We start from the raw sequence: 24,010 nt of genomic DNA on the forward strand, positions 1-24,010 counted from the left end.
CACTGCACTCCAGTCTAGGCGACAGAGTGAGACTCCAACTCAAAAAAAAAAAAAGAAGAAGAAAAAAAAAGAAACTAAATTATTATAGCTTTTATCTTTAACCTAATAGATTTTTAAGGTTAAGTACCTTAATCCCCACATCTTTTAAATATATGATATTTTTGCAAATTATAAATGTTATTCTTAAAAAAAAAATCAGACGCGCTGCCTTTGAGCCCCGCCCGCTTGTGCGTGACGCCGGGTCAGGCTGCAGCGCTAGAGCAGTGCTCGTGCATAACTGGGGCCACACGCACTCCTGGGTGGCGCCTTTAACCGCGAGCGACACACGCAGCCTGTGGAATCCGTGAGGGACTGGTGTTGGTCTGAAGTGTTGATTTGTGAAAGAGCGAGTGTCGGTGACCCCCGCCATGGCAGGTCGCGGTCTCGGTGGGTTCCAGCGGGATGTCCTGGTTCTTGGACCTGTGAGCGGGACCTGCAGGCCCAGCCATTCCACAACACAAGGAGAAATCAGAACCTGCACACCCACTGGGAGGAGCAGTTCTCCATTTTGGCCATCAGAAAAGGAAATCGCCCACAAGACTCCCAAACCAGCTAGACTAACCCAGCATGTGAACTTACTGTATAACATGTGGGCACTCAGGCCCCCAGGTAGACCTCTGAGCTCACCCCATCTACTCAGAGGAACAATCCGAACATGTGCCTTGTCTGCTAGATCACATGCTCCTGTCTCAGAATTCATGAGAAACCCGTGATTGTACCTCATTGTAAAAGGCCTGTGGTTCAACTCCCTCTGGTTCCCTTCCACTGTGGGAGCTTTTCTGTTCTCTCAATAAATCGTGCTTTATCAAAAAAAAAAAAAAAAAAAATGAGGTACTTTGCTTGAAAACAGAAGCATTTTCTATTTCACTGTTTTAAGGTGCTTAACTGTCATTGTGTTTAAATATCCTGAGAAAGATAGACATGTATCAAATGCCCCAAATGTGAATTCAATCTCTGGTAATTGCCTTAAGTGCTATTAATGGAAAGTATATTATGTTAAATTAGTGGGTATTGGAATTTGCCTGATCTGGAGTTGGAATCCCTAAAGGGAATAGTTTAGACCATGAGATGGGAGGCAGTATAACATTAAAGGAAGTACAGAGTCATTGAGATGAACTAGAGTGTAGAAGGAAGGAATGCCAGATGAGACTGGGAAAGTAGACAGATTAAACCACACAAGCAGCCTGAGAAGCAGTTGTAAGGATGGTGAAAAAAGGCTTTTATCCTTAGGCAGTGACAAATAATTAGAAGAATTTTACCATGAATGTGGTTTTGATTTTATTGCTTGTTACCTGTAACATTTTCAAATTCATTTTTTCAATGTATTTCTTTCTTTTTTTTTTTTTGAGTTGGAGTCTCACTCTGTCCCCCAAACTGGAGTGCAGTGGCCGCTCTCGGCCATCTCAGCCTCGACCTGCTGGGCTCTTGCGATCCTTCCGCCTCAGCCTTCCAAGTTAGCTGGAACTACAGGCGTGCGCTACCACGCCCGGCTAGTTTTTTTTTTTTTATTGTAGAGATGAGGTTTCGCCAAGTTGCCGGGCAGGTCTCCAACCCGCGGGCTCAGGCAATCCGCTCACCTTAGCCTCCCAAAGACGCGAGATTACAGGCTGAGCCACCGAGCCTAGCTTTCATTGTATTTCTTTATCACTAAACCTCCTTGGAGGCAGTGAGGAACAGGAAGGAAAATGGCAGCACCAAGCTGCCACAATTACTGAAGAGATTCCAAAGTAATTTATAAAAGCTACAAAAAGGAGGTAGAACTTCCAGAATGGCAGGGTAGACACTTCCAAAAAGCAATGAGTTTGTCCATAAAAACAAGCACCCCCACCCAAATACCTCCAAAGGAACACAGAGGCAAAATTTGCCAAATAAACTCTTCCAGAAATTTGGAAATTAATTGAAGGCATACAGTAATTCAGAAAGCATGTACTCAACAAAAGAACTAAAAAAGTGTGTGCTTGGGAACCACGACCCACTAAAACACTCCTCTTTAATTCTGAACACCGCTTTAACTCTGAAGCAACTTGCATATATGCATATATATATATTTATATATATATATAAAAGTTCTAGGTTATGTGTAATTCATCCAATCAAGTGAAATAAATTTTCTATGTCTATGAACCAATGTTAAAAGTGATTTATGTTGTAACCTACTATCAAGGGAAGCACCTTAACTATCTATTAATTGTCACTAAATGCTTTCTTTCTTGGTGCTGTGGCATGGTTACCATGCTTATTGACTTATTAGTCTCGTTACTTTTTTCAGTTCATAAAAATTAGACTTTCTTTTAAGCTGACAGGATATTTTTATTGTAACACAAGTAAAATGGATGTTTAAAGGAGACATGATTGGTAATTTACATATGTTAAGCGTTTTATTCTAGAAAAAGTGCAAATTTATAAACTATTCTATTTTATTTATGCAAATGAGGAAGACTGAAGCAACTACTAGTGGCAGAGAGATTTTTAGGCAGTGTCAGAAACGCTGTTGAAAGCCCTCAGCACTACTGTGTTGTAGCTTCTTGATTTGAGCAAAACTGGTAAACCTGATAAAGGCTGAAGAATGTCCATCTGCTTATTACTCTTTTTTGAAAGCAGTGATTTGCAAATTGTATTCATACTAGTTGTGTGGTTATGATGAACTTATTCCTGCTGCCACTCTGCCCAGATTGACTACTGCTACCACCTCTTATGCCTTTGACTGTGTTTCCACATTTTGTGTTTAATGCCTCTGACTACCTTCAGTTCGATATTCAAAAGTACAGAATCTGTTATTTACTCCATTCTTTTCTAAACTTCATGGCCTACTGCGTATCCATTTCTACTTCCAGCCTCCTTTTTCAGCCCTTGGTTCCAGTACTGCCTTAATTAATAGCATCTTTCTGATACATGAGTTTAATTGCTATCAAGAAAATGCCTAACACATTGTTACTACACTGGCCAGCATAGTGTCTATGCGACACATGGGTAATGAAGGAAGCAGTTCTGACTATTAAATGGGTTAGGGAGCGTTCTCTAAGTACCAGGAATTAATCATTTTGAGGCAACACCAGGAATCTGGTTGTAGATATTTAAAAACTAAGCCAGCTTGAAAGATTGAGGGAGATTGCCTTATAAGAAAATTGCAGAGGGGTGGAACTGACGCCTTTGCTCTAAGCTCATGATGTTATCTATATCTAGCAAGGGAATGAATGTGTCTGTTATTTGTTTTTTTTAAATATAATACTCCGTTTTGCAAATTATAATAATCCCATTTTCGTGAGAGTTAAGTAAAGATTGATAATGTAGTGGGGAGGGAAGTACAGAATCAGCTAGTGACAATTCTGAAAGCAGATTGCAGAATTTAAGCTCTTTGTTAGTGGTCGATGTTTGTACTTAGGAATTGATTACTGCCTAGGAAAGTTGAATTAGCAATTAGATATTGCAACCATTTTAAAACCATTTTGAGCCTGATTTTCTAAAATATCTTTTTAGGTAATTTCTTGGGAAACTTTTGTGTTTCAGCTCATGTAAGAACATAAGTTTGATGGTGTTTTTGTAAAAGTAGATTTTAAAGAGGACAGTCAAAATCTTGAGGCTTGAAGTTTTGGTACTAAACATTTGATGGTCTGGCACGGTCGCTCATGCCTGTAATCACTTAGCATTTTGGGAGGCTGAGGCGGGAAGATTGCCTGAGGCCAGGAGTTCGAGACCAGCATAGGCAACTGGGCAAGACTTTGTCTCTACAATAAATCATAAAATTGGCTGGGCATGGTGGCATGTGCCTGTAGTTCCAGCCACTTGGAAGACTGAGGCAGAAGGTTGCCTGCGCCCAGCAGGTTGAGGCTGTGGTAGCCTTGAGTATTGCCGTGACACTCCAGCCTGGACGACAGAGTGAGACTTGGAATCAAAAAAGAAAAAGAATAAAAATTTTTTGCTACAAAGATTAGAGAAATATAAGATATAGTTGATGATCCTTAAATTATTCTGTATTTTTATGTATGGCCATCATACTCTTGATTAGAATTTTAACTTTTACTATTTTAATACCATGCACTTTTTTGCTGTGCATCAAAGTCAAGCATTAGTACATTTTTAAGGAACAATATTGCTTGCATTTGGAAAAAGGATTAAAGATTAACACCTGAAGGAAATAATGATGTATACATTTCTCTTCATTTTTTTAAAGAGTGGTACTTTTTTTTCTTTATTTTTCACCAGATGCTTGCACATACCACCCAGGTGTTCCAGTCTTTCATGATGCATTAAAGGTAGGAACTAGATCCAATTTCAGTTTCTTCATATCTGTATAATAAATTGAAAGATGTAAACTAAATCTTTATTTTCTCATCTTTTTTTCCTCAGCTGTGACATTTTTCTTATTGACCATTTTGGGGTGCTTTAAGCATGTATTTCACTAAAAGGAAAGAAGACAGTAGTTGGTGATCTTAAGGTCTTTTCCAGTTATACAATTACAGTATTTCAATTTCAGTTCTCATTTCTGCACCTTCTATTTTTCTTATTTTCTAGCAGAAATAGAAGTGGTTGTACTGAATCTCAATACTGTCATGGCTGGGCAAAAAGAACAGTTGAATTTTAGGAAAGATTGTTTTAAACACTTAGTGCCAATCTCAGGGCAGACGTATAAGTTTAGAGTCTTTTTACTCAAAAGAAATGTTACCAGTTTTCCAATTATACTTTCTTGATGTTCTGGAGAATTAGAGAATAGAATAATGGAATAATAATAATGCTGGAATGTTGCTTGACCAAGTTTTTGATGGTAATCTTTTAGAAATTCATGATGTTAATATGATACATTTGAAGAATTTCCTTTGAACATATCTAAAGAAAATGCTGCAGTGAGGCTACCATGGTTTTAGGTACTATTGCTTTGGTTCTCAGTAAAAAAATGACAGTTGAAGACTGTTTAAGTCTTATGTGTTTAAATATTGTCGATGCTCTTTGAATTCCTCATTATACCTTCCAGAGAATAGTTAGACTCTTGGCACTTAACTGTTGTACAACCAAAACTAGCCAAAGATTTGTTTGTCTGAATAGTTCTAAGGAAGGAAATCAGAGTAAACATTCAATAAAGGGAAGTTAAGACCTTATTCCTCTTTACAAATCTTTATGGTAGTGGAAACTGTGGTTCTGTGAGAATATTTACTTTTTTTTTTTTTCAAAATTTTATCTTTCCTGAACTGCCATTTTCATTATTTTTCTTACTGTATTTCTTTTCCTTGTGTTATTTGCCTCCTGTCTCTTAACCATAGTCTTTGGCTTTCTATTTTTTCTCATTCAGTTCATTCGTTTGTGTTCTCAGATGTCACCTTTATGCCAGTGATTCTTACAACATGTTTTCATTTATATGTCTCATTGGCAACCTCAAGTCAGTTTCTGACATGAACTCTTACTCCAAAAATAGTCTGCCTCTCAACTTTGCTGCTTCTAGTAGTGATACTATCGACTTTCTAGTCATTTGGTCCATTGCTGTTTTTTCCCTTACTGTTAATCACTCCAAGTCTTGGTGATTTCACTTTGAAGTATTTTTGTTTCTCTCTTCTCTACACTTTAGTATTATTGTCTCTCTTCTATAAACATTCCTTGGAGTCCTAGACTTTTTAAGATTATTGTATTTCACAGCCCAGTAGATTTCAGAGAAAATATGTGCTCGGTATACGATAGGGACAGTGTAGGTTTTGCTCTCTTCTTTTTTCTGCTGGTTTATAGTGTGCAGGGGACACAAGTTTTCCATTTGACCAAGTAAGAAGTTAAACATTGTATTAACAAAAAATATTTAATATCACAAGGGGCATATTCAGAGAAAGATAGTCCTGCTCAAGAAAAGACATCTAGTAACTTTATATTCACACACTTAAGTTTGTCCTTTTTTCCCTCATTGTACTGAGGACTAGTAAAGAATCCCGGTTGTCATTCGGAACAGCTGGCCTATATAATGTTTTACATATATGTATCGGAGTCTGACATAATTCTGTCTAAGAGAGTAAAGCTTATAGAATACTTTTCTGATGATTATAGTAACAATGTTGTTTAAACCCTGTATTTAAGGTTGTGGTGATTGATTCATGTACATCTCAATCCAGAGTAGAAGGGAATTAAATTTCAAAATAAAGGAAAATTTTAATTATAGGATTTTTGTTGTTGTTGTTTTTGTTTTTTGTTTTGGAGATGTGGTCTCACTCTTTAGCCTGGGCTGGATGCAATGGTAAGATCCTAACTCACTGCAGCCTCAACCTCCTGGACTCAAGGGATCCTCCAATCTTAGCCTCCTGAGTAGCTGCAACTACAGATGTGAACCACCACACCTGGCTAATTTTTATATTTTTTGTCCAGGTGGTCTCACTACAGTGCCCAGGTTGGTCTCAAACTCCTGAGCTCAAGTGGTCCTTCCACCTCGGACTCCCAAAATGCTGGAATTACAGACATAAGCTACTGTACCCAGCCTGGATTATAGGATATTTAACATTTTCTTTAAAGGAAAAGAACCTAAAAGTGCATATTTTGAGAGAAAAAAATCACCACCAAATTTTTTTATGCTGTATACTGAAAAACAGTGAGGTCTACGTGGATATGTACAAAGTTGGCCCCTTATCTGTTTTTGTGGCTTCCCAAGTCTTGAGACTGCTGCATTTTTGTCTCCCTATTCTCTGTAGCATGTTAGAATTAGAAATTATAATTTAAAGCCATTTTTTTGTAAACCACTTGATATTTTGTTAAAAAATCATAGATAATACCATTTGTATATGTTAATGTTTCTCATGGAAAAGATCACTTCACCTTCAAAGATTTAACAGTGCTTAGGCTTCTATGTTAAGGAATCTGTGTTCTGAAAATAGTGCTTATTATTGAACTACACTCTTTGTTTAGAAACTAAGTTATTACAGCTTTTATCTTTAACCTAATAGATTTTTAAGGTTAAGAACCTTAATCCTCACATCTTTTAAATATATGGTATTTTTGCAAATTATAAATGTTATTCTTAAAAAAAAAAATCAGACGCGCTGCCTTTGAGCCCCGCCCGCTTGTGCGTGACGCCGGGTCAGGCTGCAGCGCTAGAGCAGTGCTCGTGCATAACTGGGGCCACACGCACTCCTGGGTGGCGCCTTTAACCGCGAGCGACACACGTGACCTGCAGAATCCGTGAGGGACAACTGCGACGCTGGCCTGGTGTTGGCCTGAAGTGTTGATTTGTGGAAGAATGAGTGTCGGTGACCCCCGTCATGGCAGGTCGGGGTCTCAGTGGGTTCCAGCAGGATGTCCTGGTTCTTGGACCTGTGAGCAGGACGTGCGGGCCCAGCCATTCCACAACACAAGGAGAAATCAGAACCTGCATGCCCACTGGGAGGAGCAGTTCTCCATTTGGGCCATCAGAAAAGGAAACTGCCCACAAGACTCCCAAACCAGCTAGACTAACCCAGCATGTGGACTTGCTGTATAACATGTGGGCACTCAGGACCTAGGTATACGCTCTAAGCTCTCCCCATCTATTCAGAGGAACAATCTGATCATGTGCCTTGTCTGCCGGATCACATGCTCCTGTCTCAGGATTCATGAGAAACCTGTGATTGTACCTCATTGTAAAAGGTCTGGGGTACAGCTCCCTCTGGTCCCCTCCAACTGTGGGAGCTTTTCTGTCCCCCCAATAAATCCTGCTTTCTCAAAAAAAAAAAAAAAAATCAGGTACTTTTCTTGAAAACAGAAGCATTTTCTGTTTCACTGTTTTAAGGTGCTTCCCTTGATAGTAGGTTATAGCATAAATCACTTTAACATTGGTTCATAGACTAAAAATTATATCTCTTGATTGAGTGAATCACGTGCAACCTAAAACTTTGAAATCTGTGTGTGTGTGTGTGTGTGTGTGTGTGTGTGTGTGTGTGCGCGCGCGCAAGTTACTTTAGGATCCAAGGGGACAAATGCAAGTGGAGTGTTTTAGTGAGTGGTGGTTCCCATGCAGATACTTTTTTAAGTTTTTTTCTCTTTATTTTTTATAGGGTTGGTCTTGCTGTAAGAGAAGAACAACTGACTTTTCAGATTTCTTAAGCATTGTAGTAAGTACGAATTTTTTTCCTAGATTATTTTCCTGAAAGTACACATAAAAGCTTTAGATTGGAGGAGTGTATTTCATGATAGCTATTGGCTAGTGCTCATCAACTTGCAGATAGCACCTTTTAAAATGGAGTTCATATCCCTTCCACAATATCTAAAATAAAGAATTTATCTGTTTTGGAGATAAATGTTTTAACAAATTAGTTATTCCTTTATTATTTTAAGTTTGTTAATAGTATTGAAAGAACAGCAAGAAGGATGTGGTAGACAACAATTCAAAGCATTTTAAGTTAGGAATAGTAAATTTATATAGAATTTTTGATACTATTGAATTACACCATTATTTTATATCCCACTAAGAAGGAAAACTCAAACTGCTAAATAACTGATATGCCATTAATCATATGATGTCAGAAGTGTTAAAATGTATTTATGACTCAATGGAATGTGGTATAAAAGTAGCTAGTGTTTGTTGACTGTTTTCCACCTGACAGATATGCCAGGTATTCTCATATTTTATTTAACTTTCTCAAAAATATCTTAAACTCCATTGCCTTCATTTTATGTATGAGAAAACTGAGGCTTAAAAATATTATCTTGCTCAAGGTCATACAGAGGTAGTAAGAGAAGTGGAGCCGAGACCTTTTTAATAGCAGACTTCTATTTAGAAGTAATTTTTAGAATTCTCTTTGTGAGATTTTCCAGTTTGTTTTCTGTAAACAAGAAGTTTATGCCAATAAACGGTTAATAGAATAAAAATAAGTAGATGTTTATGATGTTATAAAGGCACCTTTTGTTAAGAATGTATTCAGAGCTTTAGAGGTAAGAACTCATTTACAAATACAGCAAATTTGGAGTCCTATTTTTTACTTTCTTTTTTTTTTTTTTTTAAGTTGGAGTCTCACACTGTCACTCAGACTGGAGTGCAGTGGCTGCTCCCGGCTACTGCAGCCTCGACCCGCTTGGCTCCAGCGATTCTTCTGCCTAAGCCTTCCAAGTAGCTGGAATTACAGGAGCGTGCTACCACACCCAGCTTATTTTGATTTATTGTAGAGATGAGGTCTCACCAAGTTGCCCAGGCGGGTCTCGAACCTGCAGGCTCAGGCAATCCACTCACCTCGGCCTTCCAATGCTGGGATTACAGGCTGAGCCGGCTATTTTTACTTTCTTATAATAAGTCAATGTAATAAAACTGGAGAAAACAGAAAATACAATTTGTCAGTAAAGAAATGAAAAGGTATAGCATTTCTATCATGTCATGTGAAATAGTTAACTCTTAATGAATACCTTTCACTAACAGGGCTGTACAAAAGGTAGGCACAATAGTGAGAAGCCACCTGAGCCAGTCAAACCTGAAGTCAAGACTTCTGAGAAGAAAGAACTATCTGAATTGAAACCCAAATTTCAGGAACACATCATTCAAGCCCCTAAGCCAGTAGAAGCAATAAAAAGGCCAAGGTATATTGTATACGGTTGCATATTTTTGTCCTATTTGAATAGTATCCTTTGCTTGTGGTGTTTACTTTTATGATTTAGTATAATACTATTTGTAGCTACTTATGTAGTCCACCAAGTTTTGAGCCATTTGGTTTTTTCCTTAAATTTGCCTTTATTTTTTATTTCTCTTAAACTTAAGAGCATGCACACAGTAAAACTTTGTACATATTTGCTTATTGTACCATCATAGTTACAGGTACTTATACCATTAAGGTGAGGGAGTCACACATTTTTAGTGTGTGGTTTGTATCGTTTCAGTGTGGCATGGTGCGATTCTTTAAAAGAGTTGTCTTTGGCATGGAATCAGTTTGAATTGAAAAAGAACTCAGAACCCTAATCACTCGTTTTTACTTTTAGAAGCCTGAAAACAGCTGTTAATCTCATTAATATCAGTAAATTTTTAATGCATTTGGTTTAGGTGGCATATCTGTTAAAGTAGTCTTAAAATAGCTTTTGCTTATTTTGCAGTAGAATTGTACAGATTCTTCATGCTCATCTTCTGATAACTGGACTCTATATTCTCCTGTGTGTATTTTCGGTACTTCTGTTAATACCAAGTTCTCTTCATACTTTACTTGAGTGTGAAAGTGTTTTAACAGATGATTTTTGGGTTCAAGTATGGCCCCTGTTGAAGTTTTTACTCATGCTATGAACTCATGGAATTCCCAAATTTTTTTCTGTTGTTCCTACTTAAATATATTTGACCAAGATAAGAATCCTAGGAGACTTCAGATGTTTATTTGTTAATTAGCATTCTTTCTTTAACAATGATCTCATTTTATTACTTTTCTATCTTACTCATAATTATGAGAGACTATCATGTCTTGCTGACTGTTCAGAAAAATATAAAACTGTCATCAATCATTCTTAATCTCTTTATGAATAGAGTTTACCATGATAGTATGAGTTTATATTTTCTTTAAATGATGGAATACAAATAATTTTACTTTAGAGACAGGGAGAGAAATTAAATCCCTTAAATTCATTTGGCGATACTATAAAGATTATGAGGATATAGGTTTTTATGTACATGGTAAATGATTCCTTTGTCAGTTTTTCATTTTGGATATAGAATGAATAATCTACAATTTTTATTTGTTTTTACATTTAAAAAATATTCTTAATACTTAGTTTTTGAATAGACTTAAATTGTGTACAACACCTAACCATTATAAAATATTAAGAGGATTTTTTAAACTCTACTGAAATTGATTTTCCATACAATTGTATCTGAATCTACTGATCCATATACTAGTATTCATATAAAAGAAACTATCTCCACTGGTAGAAATGAGTATGGATTTACTTAATACTTAATACGTACTCAGCATTTTATGGTCCCTTCCTCAGAGTTACGCATTTCAACAAACTTGAATTCCTTATCTTTATTCCCTTCTTAGTAGTGCAACAGATTAATAATTATGTGTGCTGATTATTTGGGTGTAATTTTTTGAGACTTATTATTTTATTATAAAAATATTTTCTTTTAAAATTCAGAATTTAAATACATTATAACAATTATTTCTGAAATACTTCCTAATAAGGATTACTTGTTTTACAAAGCATTTGGTTTCTCCAAAAGAAGCTTTTAGGGATAGTAATTTTGAGAACAAAGAAATATTTTGGAACATTAATAATGATGATCAGGTTTCAAAATTTTTCAGCCCAGATGAACCAATGACAAATTTGGAATTAAAAATATCTGCCTCCCTAAAACAAGCACTTGATAAACTTAAACTGTCATCAGGGAAGGAAGAAGATAAGAAAGGTAAGATTTTATTCTGTTTTATTGCAATTATTTTCTAAACAATTAAGCAGTCATTCAAAAGAGAAAACAGTAGTTTCTTGAGTATAAATATGAATAAACAGCACGTTGTAGTAAAAAACTTAGTTTTTTGACTACCAATAATACTGTAGAATGAATATAGTTTGTTCCATTATATATTTACTAAAAATGAGAAGCTATTTTAATTTTTCTTTTATGGTTCATTATTTTTAACAGTGAGCTGAATTTCTTAATAATTGAAAATGTTTTCTTGTGCTTGATATAAAATATATTAAATATTCTCACCAATACCTGATACCATGGGAGGAAAATACCCTTTTGTGATTTTTCTTTTACAACATGAAGATATTGGCTGTAACCTTTTATTATGGAATAGAAATGTGTCATACATCATTTGGGGATAAATACATTTTTTAAAGTTTTGTGGAAAGTTTACTTTTTAAGCATGCTGCTGCCATGAAGTTTTAGTTTAACCTTTAAATTTCATTGTTTTGTTTTGTTTTAGAAGAAGAAAATGATGAAATCAAGATAGGAACTTCATGTAAAAATGGAGGGTGTTCAAAGGTATATATTAAAAATGTACTATGTGTTATGAAGTAAAATTTTAATTTTGAAGAGAGTGTAGTTCACTGACTCAGTCCACAAATACTTGCGTGCCTTTTATATACTATTATATATATATTATATACGGGGCTAGCGTTACAACAGGGATAAAAGATTCTCTCTCTGTGGATCTTCATATACGATAGAGTCATAGAAATAAATAATTCCAATTTAAGCAACATTTACTGAGCATTTATTTAATGTGCCAGACATTGTTTTAAAGGCTGGAGATAAAGTATTAAATAAAGCAAAAATCTCTTATGAAGCTGCAATTCTAGTATGAGAACAAGAAATAGGTAATTAAATATTATGAATTCAGGTAGATATGAAGAAAATAAAACAGCCTAAGGAGGTAGAGTGGTTGGGGTTGGGAACTATTAGTAAGATTGTCTGCAAAGTCCTTTTTGACGTGGTGATACTAAATCAGAACTCTGGATAATGGAGTGGATGAATTATGTCAACCTAGAGAAAGATGCTGTAGATAGGGAGGGAGCAGCATGAGCAGAGGCTTCAGTACTTGGCTATTCAAGGAATATCAGGGTCTGTGGAGTTTGGATAAAGGTGTGAAAGCAGCAGGTAAGAAAGAAAGGCAAGATTATGGGCATTCTTAGAAGCCATGGTGACAGATTTGGGCAAGTATGATGGGAAGCCTTTACCTGTTATAGGGAGAAATCTTAAAAGATTCATTGACTGATGAATGGCAAGTATATGGTGTTGGAGCAGGAGTAGAATTGGAAGAAGAGAAACCAGGCAGGTTGCTATTATGGAAGACCAGGCAGTAGGATTGGAGAGAAATTTGTTGGGAAGTGATTAAAAGTAGAATGCAGTCAGACATCTCAGTGTGGCCTTTCCTGCCTACTTGTGTAAAACCGCAAGCCCTCCAGCATTTCCCCTCTCTCTCCTTTATTTACCACTTTGCATTACTCATTTTGCATATTTAGTTTATTATCTTTACCATCTAACTTTTCCCCCTACTGCTGTAAGGTTTATGAGAACAGGGTTTTGTTTTGTTCTTTGTTGTATCTTTCATGCTCAAAACAACACATGTGGAATGAAACAATTTGGAAGTGCAGATGGTTCCTGACTACAGTGGTTCAACTTAAGATTTTTCGAATTGACAATGTGTTTATCAGGATATAACCCATTTGGAAGTGAAGGAGCTTTTGTCCATATTAGCAGGATTTGTTAGTGGTTTGAAAGTAAAGGGAACTTGTGGTTAAAACATTTGGGTGATTGGTGTCATACTGAGAAGATGACAATAGGGCAGGGGCAAGTTTGTATTCTTCTCTCATGTTAAGTTTCAGATCACTAAGGCATAAAACTGTAAATGGATTTACAAGTATATGAGGCAGAAGTAGATAAAGGGTAATTCTTGGAGTAGGGAAGGCAGTGCAAATGGTAAGACAATGGAGGAAGATGAAGGAGAAGGTATCAGATGAGTTTTTAAGAATGAATGTTTTGTAAATTGGAAAGATAGGGAAAGGATATTTCAAGCATAGGTGAAAACAGAAATATAAAGAAAATAGTTAATAGTGATATAGAATTTGCTGCTGCCGAGTTGAGACTAATGGAGATAAGTAGGCGTGCGCCATATCCTTAGAAGGTTTTAATAGTAATGGGAAGTTAGACCTTACCTCAGGCTACGGAAACTATTAAAAGACATTTCCAATCTTTTTCATCGATGTCTATAACATCAAGATTTGTTAAAAGATGTACAGATAGAAGTTTATAGAACTTTTACAAAGTTAACACACCAGCATTGCAGAGTGTTCCTTATACCTCTTCCCATTCATTATTCTCTCCCCCAAAAGTAACCACATTTTTCTGTCAACATGGTTAGTTTTACCTAATGTAAAAAGAATCATAGAATATGTACCTTTTCTTGTATTTGTCGTCTTTTGTTTTAATAATGTTTGTTTAATTATCTTTGGTGTGCGTAATTTTATTTTTTTACTGCTTTAATTTTGTTATTTTTTTATTGTTTGAATGTGCCATAATTATTTTTTTCTTTAGATTGTACTTTATTTTAGAAAAATTTGTATTTTAATTTTGAAAAATGTTATGAAAAATCTTGTGCATGGCTTGTGGGACACATGTATACACATTTCCATTGTTTATATGACTAGAAATGGAATTACTTGATTAGAGAGTATTTATGGGTTGAATGTCCTCTATCTGAAAAGCTTGAGACCACCAGAAGTGTTTTAGATTTTGGAATATTTACATTATACTTACAAGTTAGTTCAGCATACTACTCTAAAGTCTGAATGCTCCAGTAAGCATTTCCTTTGATTGCTATGTTAGTGTTCAAAGAGTTTCAGATTTTGAAGCATTTAGGATTTTTTTTTTTTTTTTTTGGATTAAGGATAGTCAACCTGTGTATCTTCAGCCTTTTTTTTTTTTTTGAGTTGGAGTCTCACTCTGTCACCCAGACTGGAGTGCAGTGGCCGCTCCCGGCCACCGCAGCCTCGACCTACTGGGCTCCGGTGATCCTTCCACCTCAGCCTTCCAAGTAGCTGGAACTACAGGCGCGCTACTACACCCGGCTAGTTTTTTGATGTATTGTAGAGATGAGGTTTTTTTGATGTATTGTAGAGATGAGGTCTCACCAAGTTGCCCAGGCGAGTCTCGAACCCACGGGTTCAGGCAATTCACTCACCTCAGCCTCCCTAGGCGCGGGATTACAGGCTGAGCCACCGAGCCCTGCTATCTTCAGCTTTAACAGATACTTCCACATAGTTTTCCTAAGTGGTTGTATTACTTTAGACTCCTACCAGCAGCATATCGAGATGGTTTGCTTGCCCCACATTTTGGCAACATTTTGTAATATCAGTCTTTTATATTTTAGTCATTCTAGTATGTGTGTAGTATGGTTTGATTTGTACTTCCCTGATAGTGAGGTTGAGTATCTTTATGCATCTTTATTAGCCATTTGTATATCCTCTTGTGAAATGTCCAACATCTTTTACTAAAGTATCTTTATAATGTCTTTCTTACCACTGTATAGGAATTCTTTATATATTTTAGCTACACGTGCTTAGTTAGGGATATGATGCCTTTACACTGTCTTATTGATTTTGATAGACTCTTTAATTATAATGAACTGTATTTTGTCTTTTTTTTCATGACTAATGTCTCTATATCTTATTAAATAAATCTTTGCTTATTTCAAGGTCATGAGTATTTTCTCTTATAGAGGCGTATTTAAATATGCCAACCACCTGGAACTGATTATTTTATACGGTGTGAGGTAGATGAATTAAAAGTACTTTAAACAAGAAGGTGATAGTAATTAAATAATTGTAATTCAATACTAGAAAACAGAAATTGAAGGCTAAGAAATGAGTTAGAACGTTTAGTGTAATCTGATAACCTAAAATCTGCTAGTTCATGAGGATGGATAGCAAATTAAATTGATAGATTTTTTTTTTCTGAGTTGGAGTCTCACTCTGTCACCCAGACTGGAGTGCAGTGGCACATTCCTGGCCACCACAGCCTCGACCTGCTGGGCTCCGGCGATCCTCAGCCTTCCAAGTTGCTGGAACTACAGGCGCATGCTACCACGCCTGGCTAATTTTTTGATTTATTGTAGAGATGAGGTCTCACCAAGCTGCCAGGGCGGGTCTCGAACCCGCAGGCTCAGGCAGTCCACTCACCTCAGCCTCCCAAAGCACGGGATTACAGACTGAGCCGCCAAGCCCAACTGATAAATATTTTCAAGTCAAATTGACAAAATTTCATGATAGACTACACATAGGTAGACGGAAAAGAGAAACTGAAGAGGGCCTGTAGGATTTTGCTTTGGGAGACTGACTGGGTATGGTGCAAAATAAAAACAGTTTTGTTTTCTGTACTTGTAGGTAGTTGCTATACATACAAAAATAGAGAGAAAATACACGACTGGCTACAACTGTGTTTTATTAACATAACTTTTTGTGAATTCATCTGTAGAGCCTTCACCTACAGCAGCAATGAATGGGCCCGGATCTTCAGATTAACCCTGGAGATATATGTATATAGGTCTGCAGCTCTTTTTACCCTTTGTAGGGATAAGAAATCACTATCACTCTAGAATTTTCAGAATTACTTATTAGATTTCTCATATTAATTGGTAATACCTGTATGGAATTTACTGCACACATAAATTAGGCTGTTGAGAGTGCTGATTCTTAGGTTTCAACATTGTTCTGTAAATTTAAATACCTGTATATGATTGGATACAATCTAATACCCAAAAGACTGAAAACATCTTAATTTGCCTTTCTTACAGGGAGCTAAAACTTAACCAGATCCAAAAGGGAATCATTCTTCATTTCTTAACAGAATGTCATGGGATGAATTTATGAATATTCTAGGTGATTGTTATTTCTTGGGTATTCTACAAAGTTTCTAGGTCACCAGTACTGCAAATATGTATGAGATATCACTGAGATATGCAGCTAATTTTTTTTTTTCTTACAGACTTATCAAGGTCCACAGAGTTTAGAAGAAGTCTGTGTGTATCATTCTGGAGTACCTATTTTCCATGAGGGGTAACTTATGCATGACTTATTTAAATACTTTAAGGTCAAGTTTAGAAAGTTAAACTTGTATGCCTTAAAACATTATTTGCTACGCATTGTTATTAGGTATTTTACTTACATTGCCTTTTAATGTTTATAGTAATGTAGATATGTGGAGTTTGTCTTTTTAGTCATGAGAAAGCAGAAATGAGGTTACATTTGTTAAGTGGTCATTGTAAGTCAAACCCCATGATTTTCTTGTACTCTGTGTTTCTTTCTTTTTTTAAATGAATTAGGAAATGCAGATATATTAAAGGGAAGATATGTTGTAAAGGATATGATGGGTAGGACAACAGTAAGAGTGTCTACTCTCTGCTGCTGTACCCTGTATTTCAATGTAATGCTTTTTCTTTGGACGAAATCAGTTTTTTGTTTGAAGGACCGTCCTACCCATTGTGGGGCATTTAGATTTTTTGGCCCTAGGGTACCAAGACACCATTATCGCAAGAAGACCCATACTTTTATACAGCCTTCAGTCAAGAGGTCTGTATTATGCTGTCGTTTTTAGAAACTAAGTACTGTGTTAAAATCACCCAATTGTTTTCCATCTTCTTCAGGACTCAGACCTGAAGTTTAACTGCACGTTTTGTGTTATACATTTTGTGTTGCATTTATCTTAAGTAAATAGTGGGTGTCACTTACTTAGGGGCTGACCACTGGTTGTGTAATAATTAGTTTTTAATTTGTTTGCATGTTCTCACTTTACTGGTTTATTGAAGTGAGAGTATTAGAAATCTTTGATCATGTTACCTTTTGTTAGGAACTGAAGTGTAATCTCTCAGTGAAAAGCTGATTTATAATTTTCAGTCTTTCTGATATACTGTACATCACTTTTACTGTTTAGTATACTAAAATTGTACACTCATTTTTAAAAACCACATTTGTCACTCTACTTGTGGATTTAATTGGTTATGAGATTTTATTTCTGTAATTTTTCTGTGATAATTTAAAGGATGAAATACTGGAGCTGTTGTAGAAGAAAAACTTCTGATTTTAATACATTCTTAGCCCAAGAGGGCTGTACAACAGGGAAGCACATGTGGACTAAAAAGGATGCTGTAAGTAACTTTTTCAAGGTACCACACTGAGTTTATATTCATCTGAGTCATTTAAAAAATATTTGAGATTATTCTGACTTTAAATTAAAAAAAAATTTAAGTTTTCAGATTTTGAACAGTGAAGCTTGAATATGCCTACAAAGTAAAATTAATCTGAGTCAAGCTGCCAGTACTGCCTTTTGAGCAAAGTAATCATTGTGTATGTTGATGCAGGTATGAGGGTTTTTGTGAAATACATAAGCCTGAAAAAATTTGAACATCTTATCTTTTTAACTCCCTGGCCTGTTCCTACTTTTTAAATAATGACTTTTATTTATTTGATGTTATTAAATGTTTAGACCTCTGATTCTTTTTTTTACCATCAGTTTTTCAACCACTTACGGATGTGCAAAAACTCCATCAAGTGGCCAGAGTGGAGGATTGCAGGATTGTTTCTGTGGAATTCTTTTGCATGCCTCTACTTGCTTCAGGAAAACATATCAAGAGAAAAAAAAAGTCAGTTCCTACTTCCCTGGACGCTTTAAAAAAAAAAAAAAACTTGAGGCTATACAAATAATTTTTCAAAAGCCCATTAAATTGTAAGAGGACATGCAATTTATTGCTAAATAAGTTTTGTCAAATATTGTTAATGTATTTTATAATATATCAAATTTTAAATTAATTTAGAAGTTTATTCAATATTTGAGTATTTTATAGTTACCACTTTTTAATAACATGGTTGGTTATTATAACTATGTCCTCAAAGTTACAATAATGCTTCTACAACAAAATTTTTATAAACATTTCATTAACAAAAAATGTCTATATTTTTTCACATTTCAAAAGTTTGAAAGTTTTAGTTTGGAAAAAAAACTGTTTATTACATTAAAAAGCTTTCAGTGTATAACCCTTGATGAAATGATGTATTTTGGGGTTATTTTTTAAAATATAATTATATCAAGTGTTATTGAAGTTAGTAGTTAATTGGGGAAAATGTGAGTGATGTATGTAATTTAAATTCAGTTGATGTGATTATGCCAAAATGTAAATAGTACCTTTTACAATAGTAGTGTCTCAGAATTTCCTGAATTCATTTGTCTATAATTTTAAAATGTGTTGATATGGCAGTATACTGCTGGTATTTGGTGGTTACATTCATAATCAATCAAAAAATTCCAAAAATTTTCTTAACATGAGAGGAACGTCAATATTCAATAACAATAGAAAATCATCTTTTTCTTCCAAAATTCTGATTTCTAGAGGCTAAGTAAGGTTCCTATGCATTAGGTTAAGGTGTTGTCTGGCTTATCCCAATAAGCAAATATCTTATTCATTTCAGTCTTCAAAGAATATACTGATGAAAGTACTTAGTGGATTACAGAATGTTAAACTTAGTTTCTTTTATATTACAGGGGAAAAAAGTTGTTCCTTGTAGACACGATTGGCATCAGACTGGAGGTGAAGTCACCATTTCTGTATATGCAAAAAATTCACTTCCAGAACTTAGTCAAGTAGAAGCAAATAGTACATTGGTAAGTATGCTAAAAATACCTTTACATATTATTGTTTATGTTCATTCATGTATTACAACATATTGCTCTTCAGCTGATTTTAAGATAGGATTTTATAATCTCTCCCATATGAAAAAATAAATTACATTCATGAATTTCTACTATAAAGGATAATCTTTGTATAATAGACTTATTTCTAAAGCCTTCTGGATATATAGTAACGTAGAAGATTTATCAAATAATATGGTACTTAGTTCTCAGTATGAAATTTCAAGTTAAAACAAAAAAAAGTAAATCACTTAACATCACACCTGAGGGAGCTGGAAAGGCCATAAATATCACCTGAATCCTAACTTCAGCAGAAGAATCCAGATCCAGGCCACCAAGGTAAAACAGGATATAGAAGACAAGAAATATTATAGAAAGGGTCAACAAGACTAAAAGCTTGTTCTTTGAAAGAATAAGATTGACAAACTCCTGACCAGATTGACTCAGGTTAGGAGAGGAGCTGATACTTATCTTATTGAAAGTATCCCAGGCAATGAAGAATGATGGAATTCTCCCCAATTCATTTTATAAAGCTAATATCATATTGATACCCAAACCTGGCAAAGACCCAACAAGGAAAGAGAATTACAGACCAATCTCCTTGGTGAACATAGATGCAAAAATTTTCAACAAGATTCTAGGGAATCATATTTAACAATATACTTCAAGGATCATCTACCATGACCAGGTGGACTTCATTCCTGGGATGCAGGGCTGGTTCAACTTTTGTAAGACCTAAGACCTTAAATGTAACTCAGCACATTAACAGATATAAAACAGAACCACATTATCATATTGTTAGATGCAGAAAAAGTATTCAACAAAATTTAGCAACCCTTGATAAAAACCCTTGAGCACCTAGACATAGAAGGAACATTCCTCAAAACAGTAAGCCATCTATGATAAACCCACAGCCAACATTTTGTTCAATAGGCAGATGTTGGAAGCATCTTCCCTGATAAGAATAGGAACAAGACGAGGATGCCCATTCTTTCCCCTTCTGTTTAGTATAGTGCTGGAAGTTCTATCCAGAGTAATGAGGCAAGAGAAGAAAATCAGGGGTATCCAAACAGGAAAAGAGAAAGTTAAGCTATCCCTCTTAGAGGATGTTATTATTCTATACCTTGAAAAACAGTTTGTCAAAAGCCTCCTTACACTAATAAACGACTTTGGTACAAAAATCAAGGTGCAGAAGACAATTGCATTTCTTATACACCTGCAATAGGCAGGCAGAGAACCAAATAAAAAGCACAGTCCCGTTCACAGTAGACACACACGCACACACCCCAGATACCTTGGCATCCACCTAACTAGAGAAGTGAAAGACCTTACAATGAGAAATGCTGCTCAACAAAATCAAGGATGACACAAACAAATGGATAACATCTCATGCTCATGGATTAGAAGAATTAATGTTGTCAAGATGTCCATCCAACCCAAGGCAGTCTACAGATTTAATGCAGTGCCCATCAAATTACCAACATCATTTTTCTCAGACCTGGAAACAGTACAGAAATTCATATGGAAACAAAAAAGACCGTGAATAGCCAAAACAATCCTTAGCAAAAGGAACAAAGTGGGAGGTATCATATTTGCAGAGACTTTAAACTTTATTATAAAGCTACAGTAATCAAAGCAGCCTGGAACTGGTATAAGAATAGACACACAGACTAGTGGAACAGGGCAAAGATTATCAAAGCAAAAACTGGTGCTCTCAACCAGCTCATCTCAACAAAGCTACCAGTAAGAACCACTGTGGAAAGGAGACCATATTTAGCATATGGTGCTGGGAACACTGACTGACCACATGCAGAAGAGTGAAACAGCGCCTCTACCGATCACCATATACAAAAATCAACTCTAAATCCATCAAAGACCTAAGTGTAAAACCTCAAACTTATAAGAATCCTAGAACTGTAGGAAACATTCCATCCTAGAAAAACATTCAATCCTAGAAGAAAAACAAAGCACATTGAAGTAATTGACCAATTTTTTATCAAATTCGCAAAAGCGAATGCCGTAAGAGATAATTAGGGCCTTATCAAACTGAAAAGATTTTGCACAGCAAAACTAGCCAAGAGTGGGGAGGCAACCCACAGAATAGAAAAAATTTGTCAATTATATATCTGTCAAAGGCCTAACATACAGGATCTGTAAGGAGCTGAAAGCAAAAAAACCCATTACAAAGTGGGCAAAGAACATAAGCAGTCATTTCTCAAAAGATGACATATGAGCAGCCAACAGATTCATGAAAAGAATGCTTAGCCTCACTAATCTTCAGAGAAATGTAAGTCAAAACCACAATGAGATACTGCCTAACTCCAGTAAGAAGGGCTATCATTCATAAGTCAAAAATTAACATGCTGGTATGCATGCAGAGAAAAGGGAATGCCTCTGCATTGTTGGTGGGAGTAGAAATTAGTTCATCCTCTTTAGAAAGCAGTGTGGTGATTCCTAAAAGAACTAAAAATTGAGCAGCAACCCATTGGGAGTATACATGGAGGAGCATAAATCATTCTATGAAAAAGATACCTGTACACAGATGTTTAGCCACACTATTCACATTAGCAGAAACATGAAACAGACCCTGCTGCCCATCGAAAGTGAACTGGATGAAGAAAATGGGGTATGTACGCACAGTTGGAGCATTACATAGCCATAAAGAAGAACAAAATCATGGACTTCACAGCAAACTGGGTGGAGTTGAAGACCACCATACTAAGTGATCCATCACAGAAACAGAACTGAATATCACGTGTTCTCATAAGTGGGCCCTGAACATGAATCACATGAACTCTAGGGACAGATTGGCAGTTGCTGGGCACTGCTGAGGTAGGGAGGGAGGGAAAAGGGTGAGGGGCACGTGACAATATAAAAGGTACCAGGATTAGTGAGGGCCAGTCAGAAGTCCAAACTTTGCCTTCATGCTGCCTACTTAGGTTGTTAATCCCTACTTGTACCCCACATCACTGTAATAAAAAAATTCAGGTCAATTTTTTTTGTCAGTGGTTTTTTCATGTGAAAAAATAAAAAAATTGGCCGATTCTTAAAATTACTTTGATTTTTTTCAGTGTCTTTTATAATCAATGTTTGATAGCATAACCAGTCATTTTGTTTGAATTTGATCAGTTAATCAACTTTTTATTTTTTAGCTAAATGTGCACATTGTATTTGAAGGAGAAAAGGAATTTCATCAAAATGTGAAATTATGGGGTGTAAGTATTGATTCATAAAAAATTTTTCTGAAACCTTAAAATATTGTTTGTGGAATAAAGTCAGTTCTTTCATAAACATTGATGCAAAGTATAGATATTACCTTAACATTATACCTTGCCAAACAGCTTAAATCTAGGTATAAAAATGACTTTTAGAAGCTTGAATTTGGGCCTGGCGCAGTGGCTCATGCTATAATCCTAGTGCTTGGGGAGGCGGAGATGGGAGGATTGCTTGAGACCAGGATTTCTAGCCCAACCTGTGCAATATGGTGAAACCTCATCTGTACAAAAAAAAAATACAGTATCAGCCAGGTGTAGTGTTGCATGCCTGTAGTCACAGCAATTTTGGAGGCTGAGGCAGAAGAATACCTTGAGCCCAGGAGTTTGAGGTTGCAGCAGTGCACTATGATTGTGCCACTGTAGTTGGGTTGACAGAGTAAGGCCCTACCTCTAAAGAAAAAAAAAAAAGTTTGGATTTGGGATTATTAGCATAAGCAAGACTACTGTTTTTCTCTGAGACTAATAAAACCACCCAGGTTTATTGTAATTCTTTTTGATTTTTCAGGTGATTGATGTAAAGCGAAGTTATGTAACTATGACTGCAACAAAGATTGAGATCACCATGAGAAAAGCTGAACCTATGCAGTGGGCAAGCCTTGAACTGCCTGCAGCCAAAAAGCAGGAAAAACAAAAAGAAGATATAACAGATTGAGTGGGAGAGGGGTCAAAAGCTATTACCTATTTCAGAATTCTTAGGAATATGTGTTGAATGGGGGCCCCTGCTGTAATCTTTTGTTTTATTGTTGTGTTGTTGCTGAATCTGGCATTTCAGGATCAACATTAGGTTCGTAAAAGCCAAAGTCAGTTTATCTTTATGTGCCTCTCATCTTCCTTTTGAGATACATGAGACTGATTGTTCATTTCTCCTCACTGATAGGAACTATAGTTGTGTCCTTTACTTGAAGGGGCTGGAAAACAGCTCATAACCATATTTGCAGTATCTCTTAGTATTATGTTAAGCAGAGAAATATTAAGGGGCTTTTAAAAAAAAAATCCTTGTATTATCCCATAATTAGTAAAGCAAGATGAAATGTCAGATTTTTTTCATCAGTTTTCGTGGATTTGTGTTCTGTAATACTTGAAAATATTTAAGAAAGAGATAAGACTCTGTTGTTGTTTTCATGTGGGACGATTACTGTTTTAGGAAGGTTTACTGAGGCAGTGTAGTAAGAAGGCAAAAGGGAACATATGCGTTGGTGAACAAATTAGGATTTGTTTACAACTAGTTGAATTTTAGAATTACATCAAAACTTACATTACTTGCTAAGCCGTATGATTTAAGAATATAGGAAACAAGAGCACAGAGCTTAATTTGGTTAAAATTCACCATTTCATAAGATAAACAACGTTAGAAATCTCTTTCCTGATTATTTAAATATCTTTTTATGCTGTCATCACTAAATTTTTTCTGATTTACATACTAAATTCGCTTAAAACCTGTAATTAGTTACATATAAAAAATTTGCATCTCGCCTCCATGATGGAAAACTATAGCTATAAAATTGTAGACTTCAAAGTGTGTGGAAATAGGGTATTGTAAAACTAAATATATGAATTTGCTTTATGACAACTATTACATGTTCACTAAAATAGCTTAATTATT

General features: G+C 35.7%; 1 protein-coding gene across 2 annotated transcripts in view; it reads left to right on the forward strand.

The window, feature by feature from the left end:
• CHORDC1 (cysteine and histidine rich domain containing 1) overlaps window positions 1-24,010 on the forward strand; it is a 26,853-nt gene extending 2,843 nt beyond the window's left edge. The window contains exons 2-11 of one of the 2 annotated variants that reach the window (XM_008068880.2): window positions 4,243-4,292; window positions 8,034-8,090; window positions 9,389-9,546; window positions 11,250-11,353; window positions 11,877-11,935; window positions 16,436-16,506; window positions 17,489-17,594; window positions 18,986-19,105; window positions 22,285-22,347; window positions 22,913-24,010. In XM_008068880.2, coding sequence (XP_008067071.1) covers window positions 4,243-4,292; window positions 8,034-8,090; window positions 9,389-9,546; window positions 11,250-11,353; window positions 11,877-11,935; window positions 16,436-16,506; window positions 17,489-17,594; window positions 18,986-19,105; window positions 22,285-22,347; window positions 22,913-23,059 — 935 coding nt within the window. In that variant the 3' untranslated portion in view covers window positions 23,060-24,010. The remainder of the gene's footprint in view (window positions 1-4,242; window positions 4,293-8,033; window positions 8,091-9,388; window positions 9,547-11,249; window positions 11,354-11,876; window positions 11,936-16,435; window positions 16,507-17,488; window positions 17,595-18,985; window positions 19,106-22,284; window positions 22,348-22,912) is intronic. The other variant, XM_021717973.1, reaches the window with a different exon arrangement.

The sequence above is a fragment of the Carlito syrichta genome, unplaced genomic scaffold, assembly GCF_000164805.1.
Source record: "Carlito syrichta isolate Samal-C Ts95f unplaced genomic scaffold, Tarsius_syrichta-2.0.1 Scaffold311628, whole genome shotgun sequence".
In the NCBI taxonomy this organism is placed as follows: domain Eukaryota; kingdom Metazoa; phylum Chordata; class Mammalia; order Primates; family Tarsiidae; genus Carlito; species Carlito syrichta.